This window comes from Hibiscus syriacus, unplaced genomic scaffold (assembly GCF_006381635.1).
Source record: "Hibiscus syriacus cultivar Baekdansim isolate YM2019G1 unplaced genomic scaffold, ASM638163v2 tig00111366_pilon, whole genome shotgun sequence".
Classification (NCBI taxonomy): Eukaryota; Viridiplantae; Streptophyta; class Magnoliopsida; order Malvales; family Malvaceae; genus Hibiscus; species Hibiscus syriacus.
Genome location: NW_024063071.1, coordinates 437,179 through 462,363, shown reverse-complemented (window position 1 = coordinate 462,363; position 25,185 = coordinate 437,179). Strand labels below are relative to the sequence as shown.

The window sequence follows — 25,185 nt, the reverse complement described above, 5'->3', positions numbered from 1 at the left end:
GTGACAATAAGCCGACAGTTGGGCAAACGATGCTTCTGGCGACCCCCTCAACAATTCCAAGGCATAACATTTGGCTCTCCAAGCTTGAGAATATGATATACTAATCTTGAACCGAGCATTCATGTCAGTCATAATTTCATGTCCCCGATATACTCTGTCATTCAAAAACATTAACTCAACCAGAAAACCACCCAACACCTTTTTGTTTGCCTGTCTATGGTGAGGAAAACTTGGGTTCTTGAACATGTATGTTTATCAATAAAGTCCTAACTTGAAACATTTCGCAATCTTTTATCCTCTTTGCAATCATACGCCACGTACAGTTTTTGTCAATCATACACCTTGTTTCGAAACGATCTTTGCTTGATTTGTTAACTTTTAGTTGATAGCCATCTTCCACACATTTCGTATACAAAGCTATCTTCAAGTCTTCCTTTGTATCAAAACAATCATATTTCTTGATACGAATAACTTTTGTGTAACAATCAACTGCTTTCTTTACCAACTCTTCTTCCGGTATCTAAAGTAATTCTGGCATATTCCAGTTATACTCCCGTGGCATTTTCTTTTCTTCGGGGACTTTTTCTTCTTCTTTTTCTTCTTCTTTTTCTTCTTCAGGATTATATGAATTACAGAATGGATGTTCAACATGTTCATTCACAGTCGTAACTTCCTCCTCATTATCATCAACAACATCTTCCTCGGCAACAGTTGTTTCATCATCAAAATTCGGGTATTGACCAATATCAAAATCATTACACGCAGGGCCTGTTTCTTCTTCTGAAACATCATCAAAATCCAAGTATTGACCAATATCAAAGTCCGGGTATTGACCAAGATCAAATTTCGAATACTGACTAGTACTCACAATTTTTTCTGTTGGTTCATCATCGTCTAATTGGTCAATACGAAAACCGGAATTTGGTGCTGAAAGTTGATTAGGATTTGGATTAGAGAAATGTTGTGGGTTTTGAGAAAAACTTAGTTGATTACTACCCGCTACTGACCCAACAATACTACTTCTAGGTTCAACAACATACAATGTAACATCATCACTTGAAATACTAATGTAAGCAATGAATCGTTCAACATCTTCATTGTCGGTTAACAAATAAACTTTATCATTTCTCTGATAAGATAGCCTAAATCCACTTAGGGGCTCTAAATTCAATTTATTTGAAACACGTAACATTAGAGTTTCATAAGTTAACTTTTTTAATGACAGTTTTAGTTGAAGATTCATGGGTAAAGGCATATATTGTAAAACACCATGAACATTCTCCCATGACCCTCCAAAACACAAATCTATCCAAACATGATCAACATTAGATGATTTCATGGTTGTAAATTAATTTATTAAACAAACGAGCTGCGAAACTAAGACATGTTGCCGGATGGGGAAGGATGTAGGAACGGATGTCGCCGGAGAGAGTGATAGATGGAGATGGAATGAGTTGCGATTTAGGGATTTAGGTTATGAGTTATTGCTGCTGCGTAGATATATACACAAAAAATTTGTGTTGCGAAACTAAAACCTATTGCGAACTTTGAAAATCGCATTGCGATTCTGTATTATCGCGTTGCGAAAGTAAGTATCGCGTTGCGATTTTCCTAATTCACAATGCGAATTTGGAAAATCGCAATGCGATACTGACTATCGCAACGAGATAATACAAAATCGCAACGAGATTCTGACTTTCGCAACGAGATTCTGAAAATCGCAATCATCTTCAAAATCCCAATCACAACCGGCTTCACCTTTTGGGACTGTTAACTTAGGTAATTTTTAAATGCAAACGTTGTATTATGTGTATTTTATGTGTGCACTTTTAACATTTTCAGTTAGGCATGTATTAGTAACTTAAGTTTGAACATTGCTATGATCTATTCAGTTGTTATCACTTATTAGACATTCATTTGACTATCGCAACGGGGAAATCGCAACGTGAAAATGGCTATCGCAACGCGAAAATGGCTATCGCAATTCGAAATGAAAAATCGCAACGCGAAAATGGCTATCGCAACTAGAAAATCGCAATGCGAAATGAAAATCGCATTGCGATTTTCTCGTTGCGATTTTCATTTCACATTGCGATTTTCTCGTTGCGATAGTCAGTTTCGTGTTACGATAGTCTGTTTTGCCTTCAACATAATGCAGATTGAAAATCAACAAATCAACTATTACATTTCAATCAATTAAACAAGCACATATAAGAATTATGTACACACCAATTAAACAAATCAACATTTACAAATCATTTTTTACAAATCAATTAAACAATCAAAATAATAATAATTCTTATTTCCTCATCAATTATTGAATCAATGAATCAACTTTTGCACCCGTACATCCATTTCACGCAGCTCACTTAAGGATTAACCTGCAAAAACCAAACATTTGCTCAAACAAGACTTCCTACACATCTAAAACCTACAAACAGCAAATTATTGAATTATAGGTACTTAACCAAACATTTTCAAACCAAAAGGAGTATATATGTTAACAAAACCTGCATTTGACTTACCAATTAACAATGGATACTTTCATAACGCGGATGCAGGTAGGCAGCGTCTAGAATATATCGCTCTAGCCATATAATGCCGAAACCACAAGCCTACTGCAGCTCTATCTCTATCGGTGGGAGGTAGAAACTCTATGCTTCCCGTCGTCAAACGCGCCAAGCACATGCATACGAGAGGACCACAATCTCCTCTGGCTCCCGGCGATTGTTGTGGCACGGTCTCGTCTCTGACAATTGTGACATTGAACTTCTTTGGCTTCTTGTGTCCAGAATGAGTCCAATAATTAATCCCATCCAATAATTTAGCCAAATGAGAGCTCCATCCCTTGATAATATCTCTCAAATCAGACAGTGATATGTAATTTATCATGCTGTCATATATTATTATCTTTAGGGATGGGAGCTGAAATTGGACGAGAAGCCAATGACGACGTTCCAAAACAGGGATAAACACCTGCAATCATAAGTAATAATTCATTTATTTGCGCACTTATTTATGAACACCTTTAAAAAATTTTAAAAATAAACACTAACCTTATCGACCTCCCACCATGCAGGATAAAGTTTAGCTTGTCCATTGCCCAACGAAAATGATTCATCTCGTTGATTCTTCAAGTGAACTGCGTGAAAAGCCGCCGACATTATTGTATATCGCGATTTTTTTTTTATTTTTCCTAAGCTTCCTTATTATTAGAAGACGTGACACCCACGCATCGATATGCTGTTTTACAAAAAAAGGACATATATTAGTGAATTACATTAATTTTTAAAAAAATTAATCAAAATCATATATAAGTCAAATATAAGACTTACCTCCCCATCGAAATAGCCACTGTCTTCAACCCCTAATAACACACCCCACCAAGACCGATTAAGCAACAAATACATCTCATCGTTGAGTTTGCTTATGTCAGTGTAACACCCTTGGCAACGGTGTTGTATCCTCTCCACTTCAGATACCGGAAGGGTACTAGTCGGTAACTCATACGAGAGCCAACTCTCATCCATCATGTCCAGCAACGGTGGGGGTTTCTCAATAATTCGATATATTACCCCATGTGAATCGGGCTCTGGAATGGTGGGAGGGACCTCTTCAACGATGACAGTGGCCTCTTGAACGGTGGGGGGGGACTCTTGAGGGATGATAGGGGCCTCTTGAATGATTGGAGGGGACTCTTGAGGAATGACAGGTGAGTCAGGCTTCTTCTTGCGGAGTCTTCGCACCATTGGGGTGAACGGAGACGTAATAGCACGTGCACGCCGTCTGATGCATGAACTCCGTCATGCAAGGAAAACCCGACGTAAAGCATCCACCTTATCGGGCCGCTAAAAAAAATTAATACATAAATCAGTAAATAAACAGACATGATATTAAACAAAGACAAATATGTTTCAAACTTGCATTGTATTCACCCAAGTCATTATTCTATCATAGTTCACAAAATGCATCAGATAACATTCCAGAAGTAAGCACTTGTATAAACATTTAAAAGGACAACATATATAAACATTCAAGAAGAAGAATAGTTTACTTTCGCAACACGAAACTTACTTTCGCAACGCGGAAATGACTATCGCAACGCGGAAATGGCTATCGCAATGCGAAATGAAAATCGCAACGACAAAATCGCAACGCGAAACACAAATCGCATTGCGATTTTCATTTCGCGTTGCGATTTTGTCGTTGCGATTTTCATTTCGCATTGCGATAGCCATTTCTGCGTTGCGATAGTCATTTTCGTGTTGCGAAAGTAAACTATTCTTCTTCTGCAAATTGAAACTTGAATGGATTGCATTACTTCAACCAAAAGACAAAACAAAACCAAAACAAATACTAACAAAAACAGTTTAGCAATATTGGCAGCAACCGAATGAATTTATTAAGCAATCTAAGTGAAATGGTTAATCTAAGTGAAATTACGAGTAAATTTATCATCAAGTTAAATATGAAAAATCTTAAACTTACCTCGTTGCGTAGAGTATGAACCTTATTCTGCAACGATGCTACCATCTCACGTAGAGCGGCTACCTCACCGCGTAAAGTAGACACCTCAACACGCCATGCACCATCGTCTTTGCGTAAAGTACCGACCTCCTCACGCAAGGCATTGACCTCATCACGTAACTCTCCTAACTCATCCCGTGGAGGTGGAGAACAGGGAGATAAACGTCATGGCATCTTTGTTGGTCACCTATCTTGCGGTGATGGTGGAGAAGAGGCTCGATGATGTGATAGAATAGGTGATGGCTGTCGTTGTGGAGGTGTATAGTCGGGTCGATCAGGTGATGGCTCTGGGTGAGGTGATAGCTCTGGGTGAGGTGATGGCTCCCGAAGTGGAGGCTGCTCATCATCCGTGCCATAAAAAAACGCTTACTAGCTTGCCACCAATCAGTGGCAAGCTCAGCTTCCGTGGGTGTCAGCCTCTGTAATGAAGTGTTGGCCTCCTAACAATATAAAAGCTCAAACAAAGTTAAACGTGTACTAGTAATAACTTGTTTATAAACATATGGTAGTATTTATGTTAACTTACATTATTTATTGTCGTATACCGTAGTAAATCTTCCCATTGCAAGGTCCGTTTCCTCTTCCAGGAAATAGCCCTGGGAATATCATTTGAAGTTTTTATTGCATATGTCTTCATGGCGGGAAAGGCCTCAAATATCCAAATCTACAAACAATATAATAACAAACATTAGTAATTGTTAAATAATTACTTATAGTTTTGGAAACATTATATAAAAATTCTTACCTTAAAGGCCCAAATAAAGCCTGTCAAAGTGTATTTGGAACCATCGCCATGCAAACTTTTTCGATCATCCAAGGCAGACGATAACTTATTCCATGTAGCTTTCCATAAATACGAGCCCCATGGAAACAGGTTCCACGCATTTAGGTCTTCTACCAATTTGATTAGATCATTCGGAATAGGTTGTCTGGCCTCTCTGCCTAAAAAACCAGCATGCAAAAGTATTAGAAGGCATACTCGGACAACATCGACGTCATCCATCCGAGTAAAACCATCTTTCTTATTCAATAATATCGTCAGGTCTTCCACGTGTAGATTCGGCCTCTCCAGCTCAGGAAAAACTCGGGATAACCATGATGGGCGGGTAATGTGTCTAGTGTACCGACCTACATCATCGTGTCCGAAGCGTAGACCGATGATTAAGCAAAACTCCTCCCGCCCAAAACACGTATACACCGGTGGAAAATCAAACCATATCTCTTCATCACGACGTTGTATAGTATTTGGTAGATCCCTAGTCATGGTTTGAAGAAACAGGTGTGTCAACATCGCATCTCCACCGGGATGTTGTACTTTCAGCCATGGCCCGAAGCAAGTATCCTCAAACATTTTTCTTTGTGCAGGTGAAAGCTTCGACGCAATTGTTTTGGCCAGGCTGACTTTATTTCTTAAGGTCAATTGAGCCGAATAAAAGTTCTACAAAAACAATAAACATACTAAGTTAGATATACCAAAAACTACACTGTGAAGATATACCAAAAACAATAATAAACATAAAGAGTAGTAGTTTATTCTTCAAACTTAAATTTGCAACACTGTGAATTTCTTATTTGTCTTTGTTTTTTGGTTGAAGTAATGCAATTCATTCAAGTTTCAATTTGCAGAAGAAGAATAGTTTCTGAAAATGAAAATCGTAACACGAAAATGACAATCGCAACGCGAATTTGACTATCACAACGAGAGAATAAAATCGCGTTGCGATTTTGTCGTTGCGATTTTCATTTCGCGTTGCGATTCTCGGTTGATTTAATAAGCAATCTAAGTGAAATGGTTAATATATTATTGAAATTACCAGTAAACTTATCATCAATTTCAATATGAAAAACCTAATAATAATGCAAAATTTTCAAAAAGAAAATAATTAAAAAAACTAACCATCGGTGGTTGATTTGGTTGATTTTCCATTTCTGATTGTGAGGGTGGCTCTGAGAGATGGAGATAGACGGATTTCGCCCGAGATGGGGACGGATTTCGTCGGAGATGGGTGAGAGAGTGAGAGATGGAGATGGGACTGAGTTGTGATTTTAGGTTTTAGGTTATGAGTTGCGATTACGGGATATACTGTGGACGGTTCAGTGTTCCAATATATTAATATTCGTGTTTGGAATTTAAAAATAAAATACGCTTTGCGATACTAATGGCGCTTTGAAAATCGCATTGCGATTATGTATTATCTCGTTGCGAAAGTCAGTATTGAGTTGCGAAATTAAGTATCGAGTTACGAAAGTCAGTATCGCGTTGCGATTTTGTATTATCGCGTTGCGATAGTCAGTACCGCGTTGCAATTTTCCAAATTCGCATTGCGATTTTCCAAATTCGCATTGCGATTTACTTATTCGCATTGCGAATTGGGAAAATCGCAACGCGAAATTGGAAAATCGCATTGCGATAGTCATAATCGCGTTGCGAATCTGGAAATTGATTTACGATAATGGAGATCGCGTTGCGAATTAGCGATCGCATTGCGATTTTGTTGGTCATTTTGGCAAATCCGAAAAAAATTTGTTAAAATCGTATATTATATGAAATTTTTGGTCACTGAGGTTATTTTCTCTCCATGGAATTGAGCGGCCCAACCACGACTAGCGATATCCGGAAAGATATGAGCTTCTGGAAAGATCCCCACACAGAAAAGTCTTTTGAATTCTTTAGGTCTTTGGTAAGTTTGTGGGTTGAGCTTTCATTTGGGTTCCAATTGGACGTAAAAGAGACGGGCCTATTTATGCGGCCTTGTGTGTTTTTCCTTTCCAACTGTGTTAAAAGTTTCTTATTATGAAATTTTTAAAGAAAAATGTATCGACTTTAGTGATAATGTTTATATTTTCAACTGTATCAATTCAGAAATTTTTATTTTTAAAAAATTATTTACATCAAACAATAATTATATCTTTTAATTTTATTATTATTATTATTATTATTTATAATAATCAATATTAACATTTTTATTTTCAAACAGAAACTTAATAAAACTCGGATAAATAAAAACAAACACGATCATGCTTACAAATCTCAAAAGCCTCCGCAACCTTGGGATGTAATTGCTAACCGCGAGTGATCTGATAAGCATCAAGCCATATCCTCAGCATTGTTTCGCACCACACAGCAAATCCCTTGACAGGCTCCGATTGCCGGCCTACACCACATGCTCTTTGTCAATGTTATTGGAGCCTGGTCAACGGAGTCAGACGCCTGTTTTTTTGCATTACACCAAGTAAGAATTTGCAGATTAAATGATTTGAGATGTTCACACTTCTTCGTGCTACCAACACAACCTGTTTTGAGATTCGGGTTTTATCATATTGGAATTCTTTTGGACTCGTACTTTCTTGAACTCGGGTTTTTTCTTTTCAATCTCAAAATTTTCAACTTTAGTTTCTCAGATTCAAATCGTTATAGGCTCGGATAGATACGAACGGATGTTCGAGTACGGATCTGTGTTTGCTAGTCCTGATGACTATGGTTTTGAGGTCAGTTGGCATTGAGGTTGAGCTGCCTTCGATGGTTATTATAAGCATTATATTTAAAAATATAAATTGGCTCCTACGTCCCACAACGAATGAGTAATTAATTGACAATTCTTGCATGTATTATGAAATGGAGCTAACAAGGCTGGTTAAACTTATCTATGCGCTTGGGGCAATGACGCAACTAGTTGGGTACTAACCGAGGTGCGTCTATTGCTGGTTTTCTATTTCCAAACCCCCTCTTAGGCCTGCGTTTTGCCCTGGCCTTTGAGAATTTCTGGAAGTGATCCCTTCGGGGTATAGCCCTACAATTTTAAAGACTCGACACCAAACCAAATAAATTATCAGCTCTTCTTAAACATTTCTATGACTAATATTAGATACTTATTACCTCATTAAGCATATCTTCATCAGACCACCTTGTAACCTACCTTAAATATAAGAGAAACATACTGTTATACCCAGGAAGAAGGCCTCAAACTTAAAAACACTACTGGCCTAGAAGAAGTCATAAGCTCTGCAAATTAATATTCAGCTGGTACATAATAATTGCATGATTAGTACGCATCAACCATTGACAATAAAGCATGATAAAATCAGATGACATGATCGATAAAGTAGATGGAGGAATACTATCGTCCGATCCAGGGAAATGTGATTATCAATCCCATGCAAAGAACCGATTGTTCTCCACATTCTTGTATGAGATAAAAACCTTGATATAAGCCCCTATGTATCCTTACTATGGCATCCTCATTTTCTATTGGGTCGTTATTCAATTGATACATTCCCTTAGAATATTTATTATTTCCTTTACATAAAGCTTCAAAGATTTTTTAAAAAACCCAAACTCTAACGTCTCATAATTTATGTTTTTTCTAGTATGTCAATTAATCCTTCAATCTAGAGTTCTTCAACTCATCTTCTTTTGTGCTCAAGGAAATAGAGATGAGAGCCTACAGAACAAATCCAGTTCAAGTAAGTTAAGTATTCTCCACTGAATATTTAATTTCCACATTGATAAACATTGAAATAAGAACTCAAAAAGCACTGAACCTTGTTTCTAGGCAAACACATAAGTGCACAAAATATAATTCTTTCAATATACAAGTCAAATAACAGATGCTTTAATCGTTGGATTTTGGGACTTGAAAGAATTATAGGTATACTTGTGAATAACAAATCTAATGAGACTGTCTAAGAAAAAAACAGTCATTGAAGTATAAGTTCGGTAAATTGTCTGATGTAGATGTTAACATTAAAATTTATTAGTGTCCGATCTCGAATAGGTTTTGCTACAATATAAATGATTGAAAAACTTGCATCGCATTAAATTTAATTCAATGAAAAACTAGGATATATAATTAGTAGTGCACTGAATAATGTCCTGATATTCACTCGATACAATAGATTCAAAATACGTTAATTAGTGGATTAACAAAAAATAAAATACAAAAAAAAGATTACAACTTAGAAATGGTGGGGGCTGCACGAACGCAAGCCCCCTCTGCAACAAATTATGGCGTAGGCTCTCCCACTTGGGGAGACCTTAGAGCAGCACCCCTCCTCAGTGCAATGGAGGTTACTACTCTAGGCCATGAGCCTTCTTGATCACTCATCTTACGTTTCTGTCTACATGCAGAGATTTTTATGCAGAGATTCATTTACAGGGATTACTTCCTATTACAGACGCACATATGAAAACTGCATATGAAGACTGTTTCAACTATGTATTTATATATACATGCATTGCATTTTATCTTTATTTTTAATTTTCTGACTGCCGGAGGTCTTCCACGGAAGCTGCTCTCAACCTGGCGTTGGGGGCAACCTACTACCCTACCTCCCCCTTACCCCATTGCATATGGGAATAGGGTTTTGTTGTTGTAGTAGTATATTATCCTTGTTTTTTGGTTTATCATATGATAAAGATGTGGGATCTTTAGTCAATATTGTGCATTTGAAAGTGGTTCAAGCACATTTCAAGTTCTATCTTCTCTGAAAGGGTTCTTAAAAATCAAAACGTGATTGAAAAACATTCATGGTATCTCTTGCAAGCTTTTTAGTTTTGTGTACCACAAGCTTTTTCACTAAACAATTTCCATTGAACTTGCAGAACACCTCCTATGTTTATGCTACTCAATTCTAATGCCTTTTAAGGGATCGATTGTTTATTGGGTTTTAAAGCTTGAAAAGATTATGATGTCACATAGTAATTCCTTTTATTACCCGAGATCATATTTTTAAAGGTTTGAACTTACACTTTGATATCTCACAAACCTTTTTGATGATGGATTAAAGATTGTTGTTGATCATGTAATACAAAAGTTATTTTCTTACATATCTTGTTATTTATTCAAAATATTTGTTATGTTGTACTTCTTTCTACTCAAATGAGTTGAAGATTAACTCAAGGTTGGAGATTCAATTCACTTATCTTGAAATTATAAAGTGTTAGAGTTTGTGTTTTAAAATACTTTATGGAGTTTCATTCAGAGAAAATAGCAAAATAGGGATGCTCATGGTAAGCATACTTGGGGAATTATATCAAGGTATTTATCTAGGCCCCTAAGGTTGTTGCACTTACACATTTAAGCATGTGCAGAACAATCAGTTCTTTGCATGGGATTGGTTCGTACGTATTCCTTGATCTGATGATGTTGTTCCTCCAACTCATTTGTTAATCATGAATTGTTCTAATTGTTTAAAAAGTTCGAAGAATTGTTCGAATAAAGGACAACTGTTAAATTAGATATATAGAAAGCGTATGATTAGGTAGAATGAAATTTTCTTATGATCATGTTAAAAATGTGTTTTGTATCTTTATTCTTATTATGTGGTATGCCAATATAGTCTCTTATTGTTTGAGAATTAATAGGAACGTCACTGATTTTTTTCAACCAGACAAGGGACTAAGGCAGGGTGATCCCTTATCACCTTATTTTTAGTACCCCAAAGATCGAACATGTCTAAAAGAATATATTAACATCTAACACGGACGATCGCTAATTTCTTAATAAAAAAGACAAATTTGAAACAAAATGAATAACCGGATAATCATTATATAAATTTTAACAGTCGAAGACCCCGTAACCGGAAGATTATTTTATAACTTTTAATAATAAGACTCAACAGAATAATATTTTATAATTGAAGAACATTTGTATACTTTACCAAAAAAAAATTAAATGCCAATATTAAAAGGTTATCACGTTCAGTTCATAAACTATTAAATATAAATAAAAATGCAGCTCAAACCCAATGCCAAGTAACGGAAAAATAATATTCTAAACAGTAATTCAAAGGATGGACGAGCCCATGAACCCTTCGGAAGGGTAAAACATCCAAAATGATAGTTCGGTTTTATTCATTAATAAAAATCAATAAGAATAGTTAGGAGCAAAGGAGTCGTACAATCCATTAAATATAGAAGTGCTTTTGATTGACATGAACGTAGAATATGCTGGTAAAAGCTATGTTGCACACGAGTATGAATATTACACAACGGGTTTTACAGATCAGAAGGATGACTCGCAAAGTAACGACCAATTTCGACACAGAGGATCAATGTATGATGAACGATACTGCCTTCCTTCCATAACCATGATTGGTTGCCGGTTGACCTTTACTGGCACCACACAAAATCTAGAGATACAACATGCTTCAGTCACCTTCCTTCTTTCCAATTGCGTCATCCCATATTACTTTGCCTCGGATTCCAGTTCCTGTCTTCACAGCATCAATGGTAAGTAGTTAGAAAACAGCACTTCAGAACAAATATGCCTACACTTTAAACTACTAAATTACTTGGTTCCATTTATCATTAACAATCAAGGAATGACTTATTACCAGACTCTATTTTCCATGCAATACCCAAATGCTTTCAGGGGGGAATTCCCTCTTCACATGCTTCGAAATCAAAAGTATTAACCTCAACGTCGCATGAACTTCAAAGGACGATCAACATTGTATGCATTTCAATAATTTTACAGAGGTGCCTTGAAATAAAATTAACATTCTAATTATTGCCTATAAATATAGTAAGATTTTCTTGCTAGAAATTAACATCAGCTTGATGCCCAAGGGAAAGAAAGGTGAAACAAAGATTTATATATTCCAACTTTAAGATCATTTGACAAAAATGACATAAAGAAAACTATAGTTCATACATACCTCCCATCAATTTTGTTCGAAGGCTTTGTGGAAAAATTCCAAAGTTGATGAAGAGCTGAAAAGCATGCAAATAGCAGGAGATAATTAGTTAAGGGTAAAGATACAAGAGCTCAAGGTAACAACATCAGAAAAGGTAGACCATTATCACATGCCAGTTATGGAGTAAAGTTTTCAGAAATAGGAAAATCTTTAGAAAGTTCAACCACAAATTTTGGAAAGTTATACATTTGAATGTGTTGTAATTTACACAGATAATTATGATAAAAATATAAGAACACCTGTGTATTGGTTGCAATTGCAATACCCCAAACTCTTCAACAGAAGAGCTGTTTGCTTGAATGCATAGACCGTCGATTGTGATGCTATGAATGTGAGAAATTTTTAGCCAGTACTCCCCAGTTTCCTTCCTGCAACGTCCAGAAAGAATAGGACTCTGACTTATATCCAATTGCTTTAGACTAGTATTCTGAAGAATGTAGCACGGTAGTTCCCTCAACTTTGGGCAGGAACCAATAGTTAGGGAACGAAGCTGAGGCATGACACTAATATGCTCTTCTTCTGTAGTTGTTAATGGCATCCAGGATTCCCACTCCTTTAAATCAAAGAATTCAAGATGTTTTAAATTAGGGAAGGCAATATTAGATGATGAAGGTGATTCAGAAGATGATGGTACTGCTGATGTCTCTTCTCTATCTACACCCAGAAATTCAACTTCCACTTCTTTCACTCTTCTCATTTCCCCTATATAGAGTGATTCAAGGAACGACAATTTCCCTAAGGGAGGCAAAGAGTTCAAATGCAAGCAAGAACCTAGTGAAACATGGCTCAACTTGGTCAAACCCATCATCCAGTTGGGGAATATGGTGAGGCCACGGTAGCACCATATCTCCAATTTTTCCAAACAAGGAGGTGGTTCCAAAGCTTCAAGAAGGTCCCCATTATTTGTTCTCAGCAAACTTTCTGACATCAATCCCTTAGGAATAGCAAAATCTAGTATCAAAGTGCGTAGGCCTTCCTTTTTTCGAATTTCAGCTTTCTTAGCTTCAGCCAAATCACAAACAGCTCCCAACCCACTAATCTTAAGATGCCCTCGAAGATGCTTTAACATTTGAAGATCTCCAATAGTAGATGCATTACTGTTATCAGTCACCACGAACACACTTAGTGTCTGAAGGTTTGTTAATCTTCCTATTCCTTTCGGCATTGCCATCAAGCTCAAGTCTGTTCGCTCATTCTCAAGATGCCTCAAATTGATGATTTTTCCAATTCCACTCGGTAATTCTTTAAGACTATCACACCATTTTAGGTTTAAGGTCTGTAAATTGCATAACTCACACAGCGATTCAGGTAATTCTTTCAATTTTCTATTGTTTTTCAAATTAAGATATCTCAAGTGAACCAATTTTCCTATTTCATCAGGAAGTTCTTCAACTGAATTTCCAAACAAACTGTTAGTCAAATTTAATGTCCTTAGGCAAGTCAATTGATCAAACAACTTGGGCAAATATGGGCTTAGTGATGAAGTATCATGATAGCTCGAGTCAATAAGGAGGCTACGCAACTTTTTGAAATGGTAAATGTTAGGTTCTGTTGGTGTAGCTTGTTTACGATTCAATGTTGCATGGCGAACCCTTTCACAAGACGAGTCTACTTTTAACTCTTCAAAACCATCATTTACTATCATTGAACATTCCGTGTCCATTAAAACTTGAAGAAAATCATGAACTAAATCATGCATTTTGTATTTCATAATGCCACTATCAAGTTCATCCCTTTTAAAAACCTCAAAAAAAGATCGCATCTTTAGCTCATCAAAATATTCCTCGCCAACAATCTCCATTTCTTCACCCCGCACTCCCTTCAGGTAATCTTGTGCCATCCACAACTTGATCAATTCATCTTTGCTTATTATCATATCTTTCGAAAAGACAGCACAATATGAAATGCACTGCTTTAGAGCTAAAGGTAACTCATAATAACTCAGAGACAAGGGAGGGAAAATATTTCGTTCGGCCTCTTCAATGTCCCATATTTCACTATCCAAGACCCTCTGCCATTGTTCTCTAGTTCTCTTGAACTGCAGCAAACCACCTAGAATGCTCGCAGCAAGGGGCAGGCCCTGGCATTTTTTGGCAATTTTCCAACCGATATCTTCTAAATTTTCGCTCTCCTCTCTTGTCCTCCCAGAAAATGCTTTATGGCTGAGTAATGACCAACATTCCTCTTGTGACAAAGTATGTAAAAGAAATGAGTTTGATGGCATTGTTCCCATAATAATAGCAACTTTTTCCTTACGAGTAGTTATCAAAATTCTACTCCCAAGAGAGCAATACTTGAGGGAATTTTTCAATTGCTCCCATTTTGTCGCATCTTCAGTCCACACATCATCCAACACAATGAGCATTTTCTTCCCTAAAACATGGCTACGAACTTCCTGCAAGATGTTATCTTTTCCAACTAATTTTGAACTTTCACCTTTAAATGCTTCGAGTATCTCTTTGGCAATCCTTATATCATCAAAAGGGTCCGAGACACAAATCCATATTCTCTTGTCAAAATGACATTCAACATCATTGTGATTGTAAACCAGTTGAGCAAGTGTCGTTTTCCCGATCCCTCCCATCCCTACTATAGAGATGACATCGAGACTTGACCCTCCACTACTATTCTCCCCTACCATCTTATTCACTAAAACTGTAGTTTCTTCAAACCTTCCATAAACCTCTTCTTCATCTATGAAAGAAGCAGTTATTACCCTTTGGGATTCTTCAACGTCCTTATGTAACCCAAACTTGTATCTATCTTTTTCTTCAGCTATACAATCAAGTTGTTGGTTTATATATTTTATCTTCGATGCAATATTATAGTGTAGCATAGTTTGAAAGGTAAGAGAAGAGATAGAACGGCGTATCTTCTTGAACAAGGGGAAATTTCCGATTTCTTTTACTTCTTTCTCTATCTGTGGTTTCAGTTTCGCAGATTTCCACTCATCCAACACATCTTCAACATCATAAGCTACATCTTTGAGTTTCTTCAACCAATTTCTCACATTACCATCCTTTACCTGTTGAAAACGAAGATAAGATTTACAACATAAATTTCATTTAATATATTGAATTCCAATAGTTTCAGAAATTTCATGAACAATTTATTTGTAATCCAAATATTTTCAGTAATGAATGAAGCCGACTATCTCCAGATTTAAAACATTTGATTCAAACCCAAGATTTACCCAAACAGGATGCGAAATTCAATACCGCTTAAAGCGCTTTTTTTCGCGGGAGGTGCTTGAACTAAATTTAAAAGTCAAAACATTTTTCTTTTTTTTTAATTTTAGATATAAAATATTGTGTAAAATTTAATTTGAGAGGAAAAGTGTCTAATAGGGCCCCAATTGTTGACAGAATGCGGCTGCCGGCTCTGAACATCATATATATAAACAAAACAAAATCCAATTTTCAAACTCATCCATAAAAAAGACACCAAAAAAGCCAGAGGAAAACTTTACCTGTTTCGATTCTGCATCTTGAAGAACTGATTGAATATCTTGAAAATGAACAGACAGCTTCCCGATTTCTTCTTCAAGAGCCAAGGCCAACTCAACGTTCTGTTTTATCTCTTCGGGTATCGTTATCAAGGAACCCAGCTTCTCCAAAACAGCTGAAACAATTGATTTCACCATTGTTTATTTCTTCAGACTAATTTCTTTACCATAAAACAATCTGGAAAAAAACGAAGCTAAAAACCGTGTGACCGCGTGGTTCGCAAAGGAATGAAATGGAGTTTTGATTTTTACTGCTTTTGCTTCCTTGGGAAGATAAAAAGATTAGGGATTTCGAAACCTTTTTCCTTATTGATTACTGCTTTCTATGTACGCAAAGAATCGTATTTCGTTAGTCTTCAACGAAAAGCAAAGCTACTGATATTTAAAGACCTATGGCTGTTTAAGGCGTTGCGAACGGTGCCTTCTGGAAAGTTCTACAATATTTTACCCTTAATATATAGTAACGGTTGGTTATTATTTAAATAATAAAATTGATAAAAAATTATTTAAAATATTATTATTTTTATCTAAAATATTAATATATTTAGTAAATTGTCCAATAATAATAAAATCGGTATAAAAATAATAAAACTAATAACGTTTTAATAGTTTTATTAACAAATTCGATAAAGTGTCAAATAATAACAAAATCAATAAAAATAATAATATTTTTAATAATTTTTATCAATTTTATTATTTAAATAATAATAAAATCAATAATACTATTTTAACAATATAATAACGCGCGGCATGTGATCATTTCCCGTGCCTTCCTCTGCAAGCTACAAGATAATTTTATACTTCACTTATTATTGAAGTTTCCAGTAAGGGTCCACGGGTGTATTTAGTCACTTAATTAATTATTTTTAAAAATATATTTAATATTATATTTTGATTAAATTTTAATTATTTATTATTAAAAAATTAATAAAAATATTAATATGTTATTATAAGATAATTTATTATTATTATTAAAAAAATAACATATAACAGTTTTATTTAGAACTAAAATTTAACCTTAAATATGATAAATATTATGAATATGAATATATTATTTAAATTTGTTATAATTATCGAAACAATTAATCGGTAAATAAATACAATCAGAGAAAAGATAAAAAATCAAAATTTATATAAAAAATTAAAAGAGAAAAATAGACAAAATAAAATAAAATAAAATTTTATTATGTCAAAAAAGATACAAAATTTCATTCGGTTATTGAAATCAAATATGTTATTACACTAATATAAAAAGACGGACTGAAACTTGTGATGGCTTTTTGGATCGCTTCGGTTATGAAGGCAATTCTTTGTGATTTCATTCGTCGCTCTTTCTTTTGACTGCTTAACGTCCATATCTTCCTTCCTTTAGACGGTTATATTGAGGGGGTTTTGGATGGGAAATGTGGGATTTTCATAGAAATATAATTTACATTTTTCATTTAGTTAGTCGAGAATTTTATTCTTGATAATGTAAGATTATTAATATTAAATTTTTTGGGTATATTACCGGGAATGTCATTATCTCCATTTCCTTAGGTATTATTGAATTACCGGCGTTTTGGATTAAAATGTCCTTAATTTTTTTTTTCAAAAATATCATTCTTATGTCATTGAATAATAAAAATTCTACGAATGTTAAATTACAAATTTATTCTTAAACTATTTTAGATTTACAAAAATAAAATAAAATTAAAATTTTATATGAAGTTTAGGGGGTTAAAATAAAATTTTACCATTTCATTAAACATTTTTATATTTTCAATTTTGTAAAAAAATTTATATAAATTTTATGAATTTAATTTTTTTAAAGAAAATATATAAATATTTTCCAACTTGTTAAAAAAATATAATAAGGACAATTTGATCAAATATACATTTTAATAATTTTTTATTCCTTTAACCAAACACGGTAATCTTACATTCCTGCTAAACCAACTAAACACAAAATACAACATTCTCAGTAATCCTATTCTCTGGTAATTATACATTCTCAGTTTCTCATTGATAATCTTACATTTCGTGAACCAAACGCACTCAGTGATAGACATGGGTTGAGTAAGGTCAGATTCTTGATTAATTTGATTTGATTTAAAAATTATATATTTTTTTTATTTAATTTGACTCGATTCGAAAAATATGTATCTTCCACCTTATCTGAATTCGACTCAATTTTTTGAGATAAAATCTCAATTTAACCTAATTTGACCTGAAATAATATATTTATTAAAAAATATTATTTTTATTTATTAAAAATAAGAATTTAATTGAAAAAATAGAGGGAAATTATTACAATTATCCCTAAATATTAGGTAAAATTATATATTTTTCATGTATGATATTTTCACCCTAAAGCTAAACTTGAACCCGACTCGACCCAAACATAACATCTAAAAAATCGGAACCGATTTGAACCCAATTTTTTTTTAAAAATTGATTGGATCTAATTGAATCTAATCAAAACTCATCATATTAGTCCTCTACAGGCCACGTTAGATCTCCAACTAAACGTTGTACTTAACTTTATATTATTAGCCACTCAATTATCACTGTATTTTTATTTTAGCCATTAAATTATACATCTTTTTAATTCCATCACTAAGTTTTTTTTATCTAAAAGTTTTTATATATATGAGTTAATTGCTTTATATGTCCTCAAACTATGTCCTCAATTCAAAATGATCCTTAAACTTTTAAACATTTCAACTTCATACCCAAACTATGACTCTTATTCTAAATAGTCCTTAAACTTTTTAACATTCTAATTTCATCCCCAAACTATGATATTCATTCTAAATTGGTTCCCAAACTTTTTGAACATATAAATTTCAACCCAAATTACATGTATATACTAATCACATCCATTGTTAATAAAATTGTTAATTATTGTATGTTTGGGAAAAATAAAATAAAATTTAGGTTAAACTATGGTTGAAACTAATTATATATTTAGATGAATTCAGGGATGAAATTCGAAGATTTAGAATAAGAGTTATAGTTTGGGGATGAAATTAGAATGTTAAAAAGTTTAAGGACTATTTTAGAATAAGAGTCCTAGTTTGGGGATGAAGTTGAAATGTTTAACCTTTTTAATCTTCCAATTTCATCCCTAAATTCATTCAAATATGTAATTAGTTTCAACCATAGTTTTATCTAAATTTTATTTTATTTTTCCAAACATACAATAATTAACAATTTTATTAACAATGGATGTGATTAGTATCTACATGTAATTTGGGTTGAAATTTATATGTTCAAAAAGTTTGAGAACCAATTTAGAATGAAGATCATAGTTTGGGGATTAAATTAAAATGTTCAATAGTTTAATGACCAATTTGAAATGAGGGTCATAATTGAAGGATGTGTGATGTAATTATCTCTCTCTCTCTATGTGTATATATATATATAAAGATACAAAAATTATTAAAAAAATACATAAACAAATTAAAACAAGAAACTTGGAGGCTTATATGTATAAATGACAACATGTTGGATGTCTAAGATTTTTCAATTCTCCGAATTTGAATGTGAAATCTATTTGCAACTGTTTTTTATCTATAATTATTCGAATATTATTATTCGAATTTAAATTAAATATTATTATTTGTCAGACATTTAAATTAAAAAAAATAAATTATGTCAAATATTCAAATGTGCACCCATATAAATCCATTACAAATTTTGAATGACGAAGGATCAAATCTTAAAAGAAAACATTTTCTTCATTTTATGCAACTCTGGTCATCTTGCTTCCATTACCGAGACTGAAACATGATTAATGGAACAGTTGTTCCACTTGGTTTTAGCTCAAGTTGCCTCTTCTCCACCTGCATAAACGAAAAAAATGTCGATTGCTTCGATGCCGATAGCTCTGTTGTTTCATTCAAAAGCATCGTCCATTGTGGGTCTATCTATTGCAGGGTCTTACACAAACAGGAGGCCTACATGAAGGCATCTCAGTGCTTCATTTTTGGTTGCAGGAGCCCATCCGATATCGGGTCTAACCACTATACCTCGACCTTCATTCTAAAGTTGGCATGCCTGATGGAAACCACGGTACAGAAAATCAGGAATAACCGAAGAATTCGATTGTAGCTTCCGAAACAACCCATTATTCGACTCTAAAAACAAATAAAAATGAAAATAAGTGTACATACATAACCTATAGATTCAGTGAACGTTCTGGATGATAACAACAATTGTTCTTCTTGCCACTCAATCTCCAGTAGTAGGATACCGAAGCTAAACACACCAGTTTACATTGAAACAATTGGCGCGCTCCCGCTCCCGCTTATCGATGGTTATTAAGTTCGGTTTCCAGACTTCATTTACCACCTTATCGATCGAAGCCACCCGCTCCCGGCTTGTTTGCTACTGAAAAACGGTTTGTAGCAGCAGCAAAGCTTTCGAAGCTGAACACATCCATGATCCAACCAGTTATCATGTCCATCTCTTTTATCAAAGTGTCACTCTTGGTTGAAACCATAGCATCACCTCTGATTTCATTCAACAGCATCCTTTGGATTGTCATTCGAACCCCTAATAATCAAGTTACATGAATTCAGACATCGAGGATGTTATCAACTTATCATAGGGTGTTCATTGATTACTCCAGCATAAAACGAAATGACTAAAAGAATCGAGATCGTCACTTTAGTTCATTTCTAAGTTTAACTACCTCCTCTTTTGCTGTTTTTCCGTATCTTGTAACATATTGAGCATACTGGGGTAACAATCTTAAGTGCTCCAAGCACTGCCAGACGATTGATACGAGACAGGTTGTCAGTCTCGCTGAATTTAGATCTGGTTTTGGACATGAAGCCCACATGCTGCTGGAAAACTTCCCAAGCTTCTACTCCACGCAGGTATGTTCTGTTTCAGCAACCTATGCTCATGTTTTTAGCACACGAAACTTGTGAAGCCACCGGATCCGCCTTGTAACTCACAAGTTCGCCCTCCGAATTCAGTTTTAGCCCCGAGAAAATGGTGACAGCTTTCTTCACAGTATAATTGAAGTGCGTTCCTTTCTCATCCATAACGTAAACGAAATCGTCGGACTTATAGGATAAGAAGGCCTAGAGAAAACCATGTTACAATGACCCGCTTTTCCAGTAGGCTTCCCCTCGCCACCATATAACCAACTGACTCGAATCACTAGGGTCCAACCCGAGGCTAAAAGACCCTGTTGCAGGAGACTTATGACTTCCCCATGATGTCGATTGTCGACCAGTTGTACCGGGTCTCAGAGTTAATCACTGGTTGCATCCTCGGAAGAAGCGTATCCATAGGATAATCGAATCTCTCTCGTAGAACTCGATCTATGGAATATAGATGTATCCCAGTTCAGTTGATGCAGCACCAAATTGCCAGAATCCTCTAGGGTAGCCCTAGTGTTACACGGTTCTTCAACTGTGTACAACACCACAGGGTCAAGTTTGATGGCGCTAAGATCAATCAAAGACTAAACTACGTGAAGCTTGACTAACTATTAGTAAAATTAATTTTCTGTTAGTTATCAATGCAAACTAACAAAATGTTAAAACATATTGGCGGGCAACGATGCTACGACAGAGCATTAAAAAAAATGGCTGAAATGGGGCAGTGAAAAAAATTATTTTTTGAAGTAGAGTAAATGTTATGTTATAGTAAACATCGGAAGTCTGTCGGAGCATATGATGCCTTCAGGTAGACGACCGAAGAATCCGATATATTCAGCTCTTCATCTTCGACATCATCCGACATCCTCATCTCTAACATTAGGTGTTCCGGTAATGAAAAGTTTGAAGACACTAAATTAATTATCTTTCAGAACACGGTAGACGTTACAATTGACTTGCAACATTTATTGTAGCTTTCATCCTATTTAAAAAATAAAATCTGAACCACTCCAAATAAAAGTTTTCATTTTTTTCAATGCTCTATTGAATCAAATTTGCCATTTTGGCGACTCGATTAATTATTGTTAATTTCTTAACTAAATGATGATGTAAAACTTATATTAACGGATCATTATGGAAGGAATATATACCATTTAAAAATTGCAAATTGCCCTTATACTTTTTTAAAAAAGAATTTACTTTATAAGAAAAGGAAGCCAGAATTGGATTCTCTTAGTTTGAGGCAGCAAATAATCACGCGCTAAGCGCGTGTTAAATTACTTTCTGTATTTATACGAGCTTTTTAGTGGATTTTCCTCATTCCCGTGTGTTTTAGGGTTAGGGCTTTTAATTTCCGTCTCCCCAATTTCTCTGATCTATTTTCTATTTTCACCCGTTAACCCTAACCCGAGCCTCATAAACATGTCGTCCAAGCAAGGTAATCTCTTTTTCAAATTCGATGATCTCGACTTTGTTAGTTTCGATTCTTCAAATTTCTCGATAGGGCTTTCATTTCGCGATTTCTGTTAATTTCAAAGATACTGATTTTTGTTGTGTTCTTTTTTGGATCTAGGTGGCAAGGCGAAGCCTTTGAAGCAACCTAAAACTGCAAAGAAAGAATATGACGAGGTATCACAATTATTATATATATTATTGGAATCGATGTATATGTTTTATCGATGTAGTTGAATATTGTTTTGCATATTACTTAAAAAGTGTTAATTCGTTTCAAGATTTAGTTTCCTGTTCTACCTTAGAATTCGTTTGTTTTTGCTGATATTAGGAGCAAAATCCTGTAAAACTTATGTGATTTGATATTATAATTTTTTTTATCTATTTCATTTCTCAACCAATTTTGATGATAATGTAATTGTATTTATCTCCTTTAATTTTTTTTTCGCAGGTCGATATGGCTAACATTCAGAAAAAGAAGGAAGAAGAGAAGGTGAGGTGTTGGTTTTGTGACTCTTGTTGTTTTATTTTTACCTTAAAACTTTTTTTACTTTTTATAAGTATGTTCTGTGAATCCTTGGTCTGATTTTGTTCTTTGTGATGAACAGGCTCTTAAAGAGCTGAGAGCTAAGGCAGCAAAGGGACCAGTTGGTGGTACAGGACTTAAGAAGAGTGGAAAGAAATGAGTATCTAAAACTCATCTATACATGAACTAGTGTGGCTTGTGTTGGTGAGTACAATTTCTATTATGATAACATCTTTTGTTTTTTACTGTGATGCTCTAGACATCATTTGGAATGATCTGATGCTATAGTTTCGTAATTGAATTTGCTAAAAACATTGTGTGGAAAGTCAATATTGTAAAACCATTTTCAAGTGATTTGTTAATGGGATTTCCTGTGCAAATCTGATTCCTTAGGCATCCTGTTCAGGGCTGCTTCCTGAATTGTCATTTGATCTGTTTGAGATGGATAGCTTTAGGTTGTGAAAATGGGTGCTTATTCATCTTTGGTGTATCCAGAACTGTATTGAGTTCATGCCATGAATGATCATCATTATTAGAACGATATCGATTCTCCCTCGAGTACTACCGGTGTCTAAATCCGAGTTCCTGCCATGAATGTCCATCATATTAATACACTTTAATTTTTATAATTTTTATTTTTATATACACTATTTAGAATTATCTTTTAAATCGAAGACTATTATGTATATCTAAACGTTTGAATCCACGACATTTTTTATATTACAAGTAATAACGGTAATCAAATTAATATTAATCGATGAAATATTAATTTATGTTGAAAATATTTTTGAATTAACGATTGTCTTATACATAAAAATTTTAAAGTTGCAATGATAACCGCGTAATGATGGTTATATTTTATTTCGAAACTAATTTTTTAATTCTATTAATCATATTATTTAATTATTTAAATATTATCAATCAAAATTTTTTATATTTAATGAAAGAAATGATATATTATTTATAAATATTGATATATTATACATTTAATTTTTTGTTACTTATATTTAATTTTATTTCTGTCAACAACTGAAAAGGCATCATCTTTAGGGATGTGTATGGTAGGTAAGGATTTTCGGTTATTGATCCCCGGAAATTATACATTCTCCATCCGAATTTGACCTGAAAATGTACTTCTTTCATTCAATTTGATTTTTTTGAGATAAATATGAATTCGATCTAAAAAATATTTTTATTAAAAATATGATTTTTATTTAATAAAACAAGAATTTAATTAAAAAATAATATATAGAGAAAAATTATTATAATTATCAATAAATATAAAAAAGTAAAATTATACGATTTTAACCAGTCGGGTTGGATATTTTTCAATCTAAATTCCATGTCTGATATGAGCATAACCTTTAAAAAATCCAACACGATCTGAACTTTGAAGATTAGGGATGGATATAGGACTCAAACGGATTTTAAGTTGTAAAAAATATTTGACCCGATTCAAACTCAGTTTTTTTAAAACTTAAAAATCGTCTGATTTGAGTCCTATACCCATCCCTAAACATATTCAGAGTATAGAAAAGGCAACATCATATCCTCATCCTTGCTGTTAAATAATATAAATCAACATGGGCATGCTCCATCTTATAAATTTATCATAGCTTATTGCATCCACAACCATAATCATCAAAGTTGAGTCACTCTCCTTATCATCAACTACTCGAATCTCCTAGTATTTCTAATATTAGTTGCACTTCCAAATTGTCCAACACATACTCTCATCGTTAGATTTGCTTAGCTCAGGATACATCTGCGGTGCTTGTGTCCCTCAGTTTGCAAGTAGTTTATGCTGGTACTCCATTACTTGAAACTTTCAATGCTCCAACTCCATGATGCTGCAATCATTATATAGTGATGAATCCGAATGAAAAAAAGGGAAAAAAGAGTGAAGATGAGGTTAAGTTTGCATGGTAGCTTACCCTTGCACTTTGTCTTTCAACATAAACACGGGAAAGCAAGAACAAGGATTTTGTGTGTGTGTGTGTGTATTCCGGGGGTTTGAGTTCCTTGAGTTTCAGTAACGGCAAAACAGGTTCTATCAAGAGAGGAAGCGTATAAGTGACATTTGGTGAATTCAATAACTCTTAAATAAGCCAGGAGCATTGTATTCTCTTGAAGTTCTTGCATTCATTCGTACAAACGGAAATGCAAAAGAGAATCTACATGATCCTATCGTTAAACTAACACCATTAACAACTTACATCTAACAAGATGTTCCCAGGGTGACAGTGCAATCTTCATCCTATTATTTATAGGATGACGTTCAAACATCAATTTATAAATGCTGAATGATGCATTAATGGGTTCTGCGTACAACCAAAATCGTAATATAGCAGTGACTTCCAAAAATCATGTTCCAACTTGCAGACAATTTATAAATGAAGCACATACATAGGCTAAGGAACTGACCGATAAGCAATAGCTCAGTAGTTTTCCCTCACAAAAACAAGGTCCTACTATGTACACAACTGTACTAGTAAACATGTGGTACCAATATCATAGTTCCGAATCTCCTCTAATAGCTCCAAAAAATTAATTTGCAAGAACTAAAGTAAGAGATGATAAACGAAAATACAACACACAGA

The 25,185-nt window shown here is 34.3% G+C and overlaps 1 protein-coding gene, 1 long non-coding RNA gene, 1 other non-coding gene and 1 pseudogene across 3 annotated transcripts; 1 reads left to right on the top strand and 3 right to left on the bottom strand.

Annotated features, from left to right (window-relative positions):
* Positions 1-8,170: 8,170 nt before the first annotated feature.
* LOC120159636 lies at positions 8,171-8,308 on the top strand (annotated as a pseudogene).
* A 1,184-nt stretch (positions 8,309-9,492) lies between these two features.
* LOC120159635 lies at positions 9,493-9,647 on the bottom strand. Its single transcript, XR_005519371.1, has one exon. It is a non-coding gene; the product is annotated as a U1 spliceosomal RNA (small nuclear RNA).
* A 2,087-nt stretch (positions 9,648-11,734) lies between these two features.
* Positions 11,735-24,812, bottom strand: LOC120159453. Its single transcript, XR_005519353.1, has 3 exons — positions 24,802-24,812; positions 23,383-23,388; positions 11,735-12,084 (listed from the first exon to the last, which is right to left on the bottom strand). It is a non-coding gene; the product is annotated as an uncharacterized LOC120159453 (long non-coding RNA).
* LOC120159451 (putative disease resistance protein RGA3) lies at positions 12,168-15,902 on the bottom strand. Its single transcript, XM_039170046.1, has 3 exons — positions 15,695-15,902; positions 12,465-15,250; positions 12,168-12,241 (listed from the first exon to the last, which is right to left on the bottom strand). Exons 1-3 carry the CDS (start codon positions 15,866-15,868, stop codon positions 12,193-12,195), a joined length of 3,009 nt encoding a protein of 1,002 aa, XP_039025977.1. The 5' UTR covers positions 15,869-15,902; the 3' UTR covers positions 12,168-12,192.
* Positions 24,813-25,185: the final 373 nt, after the last annotated feature.

What these genes read in the sequence shown, in the direction of transcription:
- LOC120159451 (XM_039170046.1), bottom strand. Translation starts at nt 15,868, where the DNA reads ATGGTGAAATCAATTGTTTCAGCTGTTTTGGAGAAGCTGGGTTCCTTG. An exon ending in AAGATGCAGAATCGAAACAG is followed by an intron (nt 15,251 to 15,694) that starts GTAAAGTTTTCC and finishes CGTTTTCAACAG; the next exon opens with GTAAAGGATGGTAATGTGAG. An exon ending in CAATTGCAACCAATACACAG is followed by an intron (nt 12,242 to 12,464) that starts GTGTTCTTATAT and finishes CATGCTTTTCAG; the next exon opens with CTCTTCATCAACTTTGGAAT.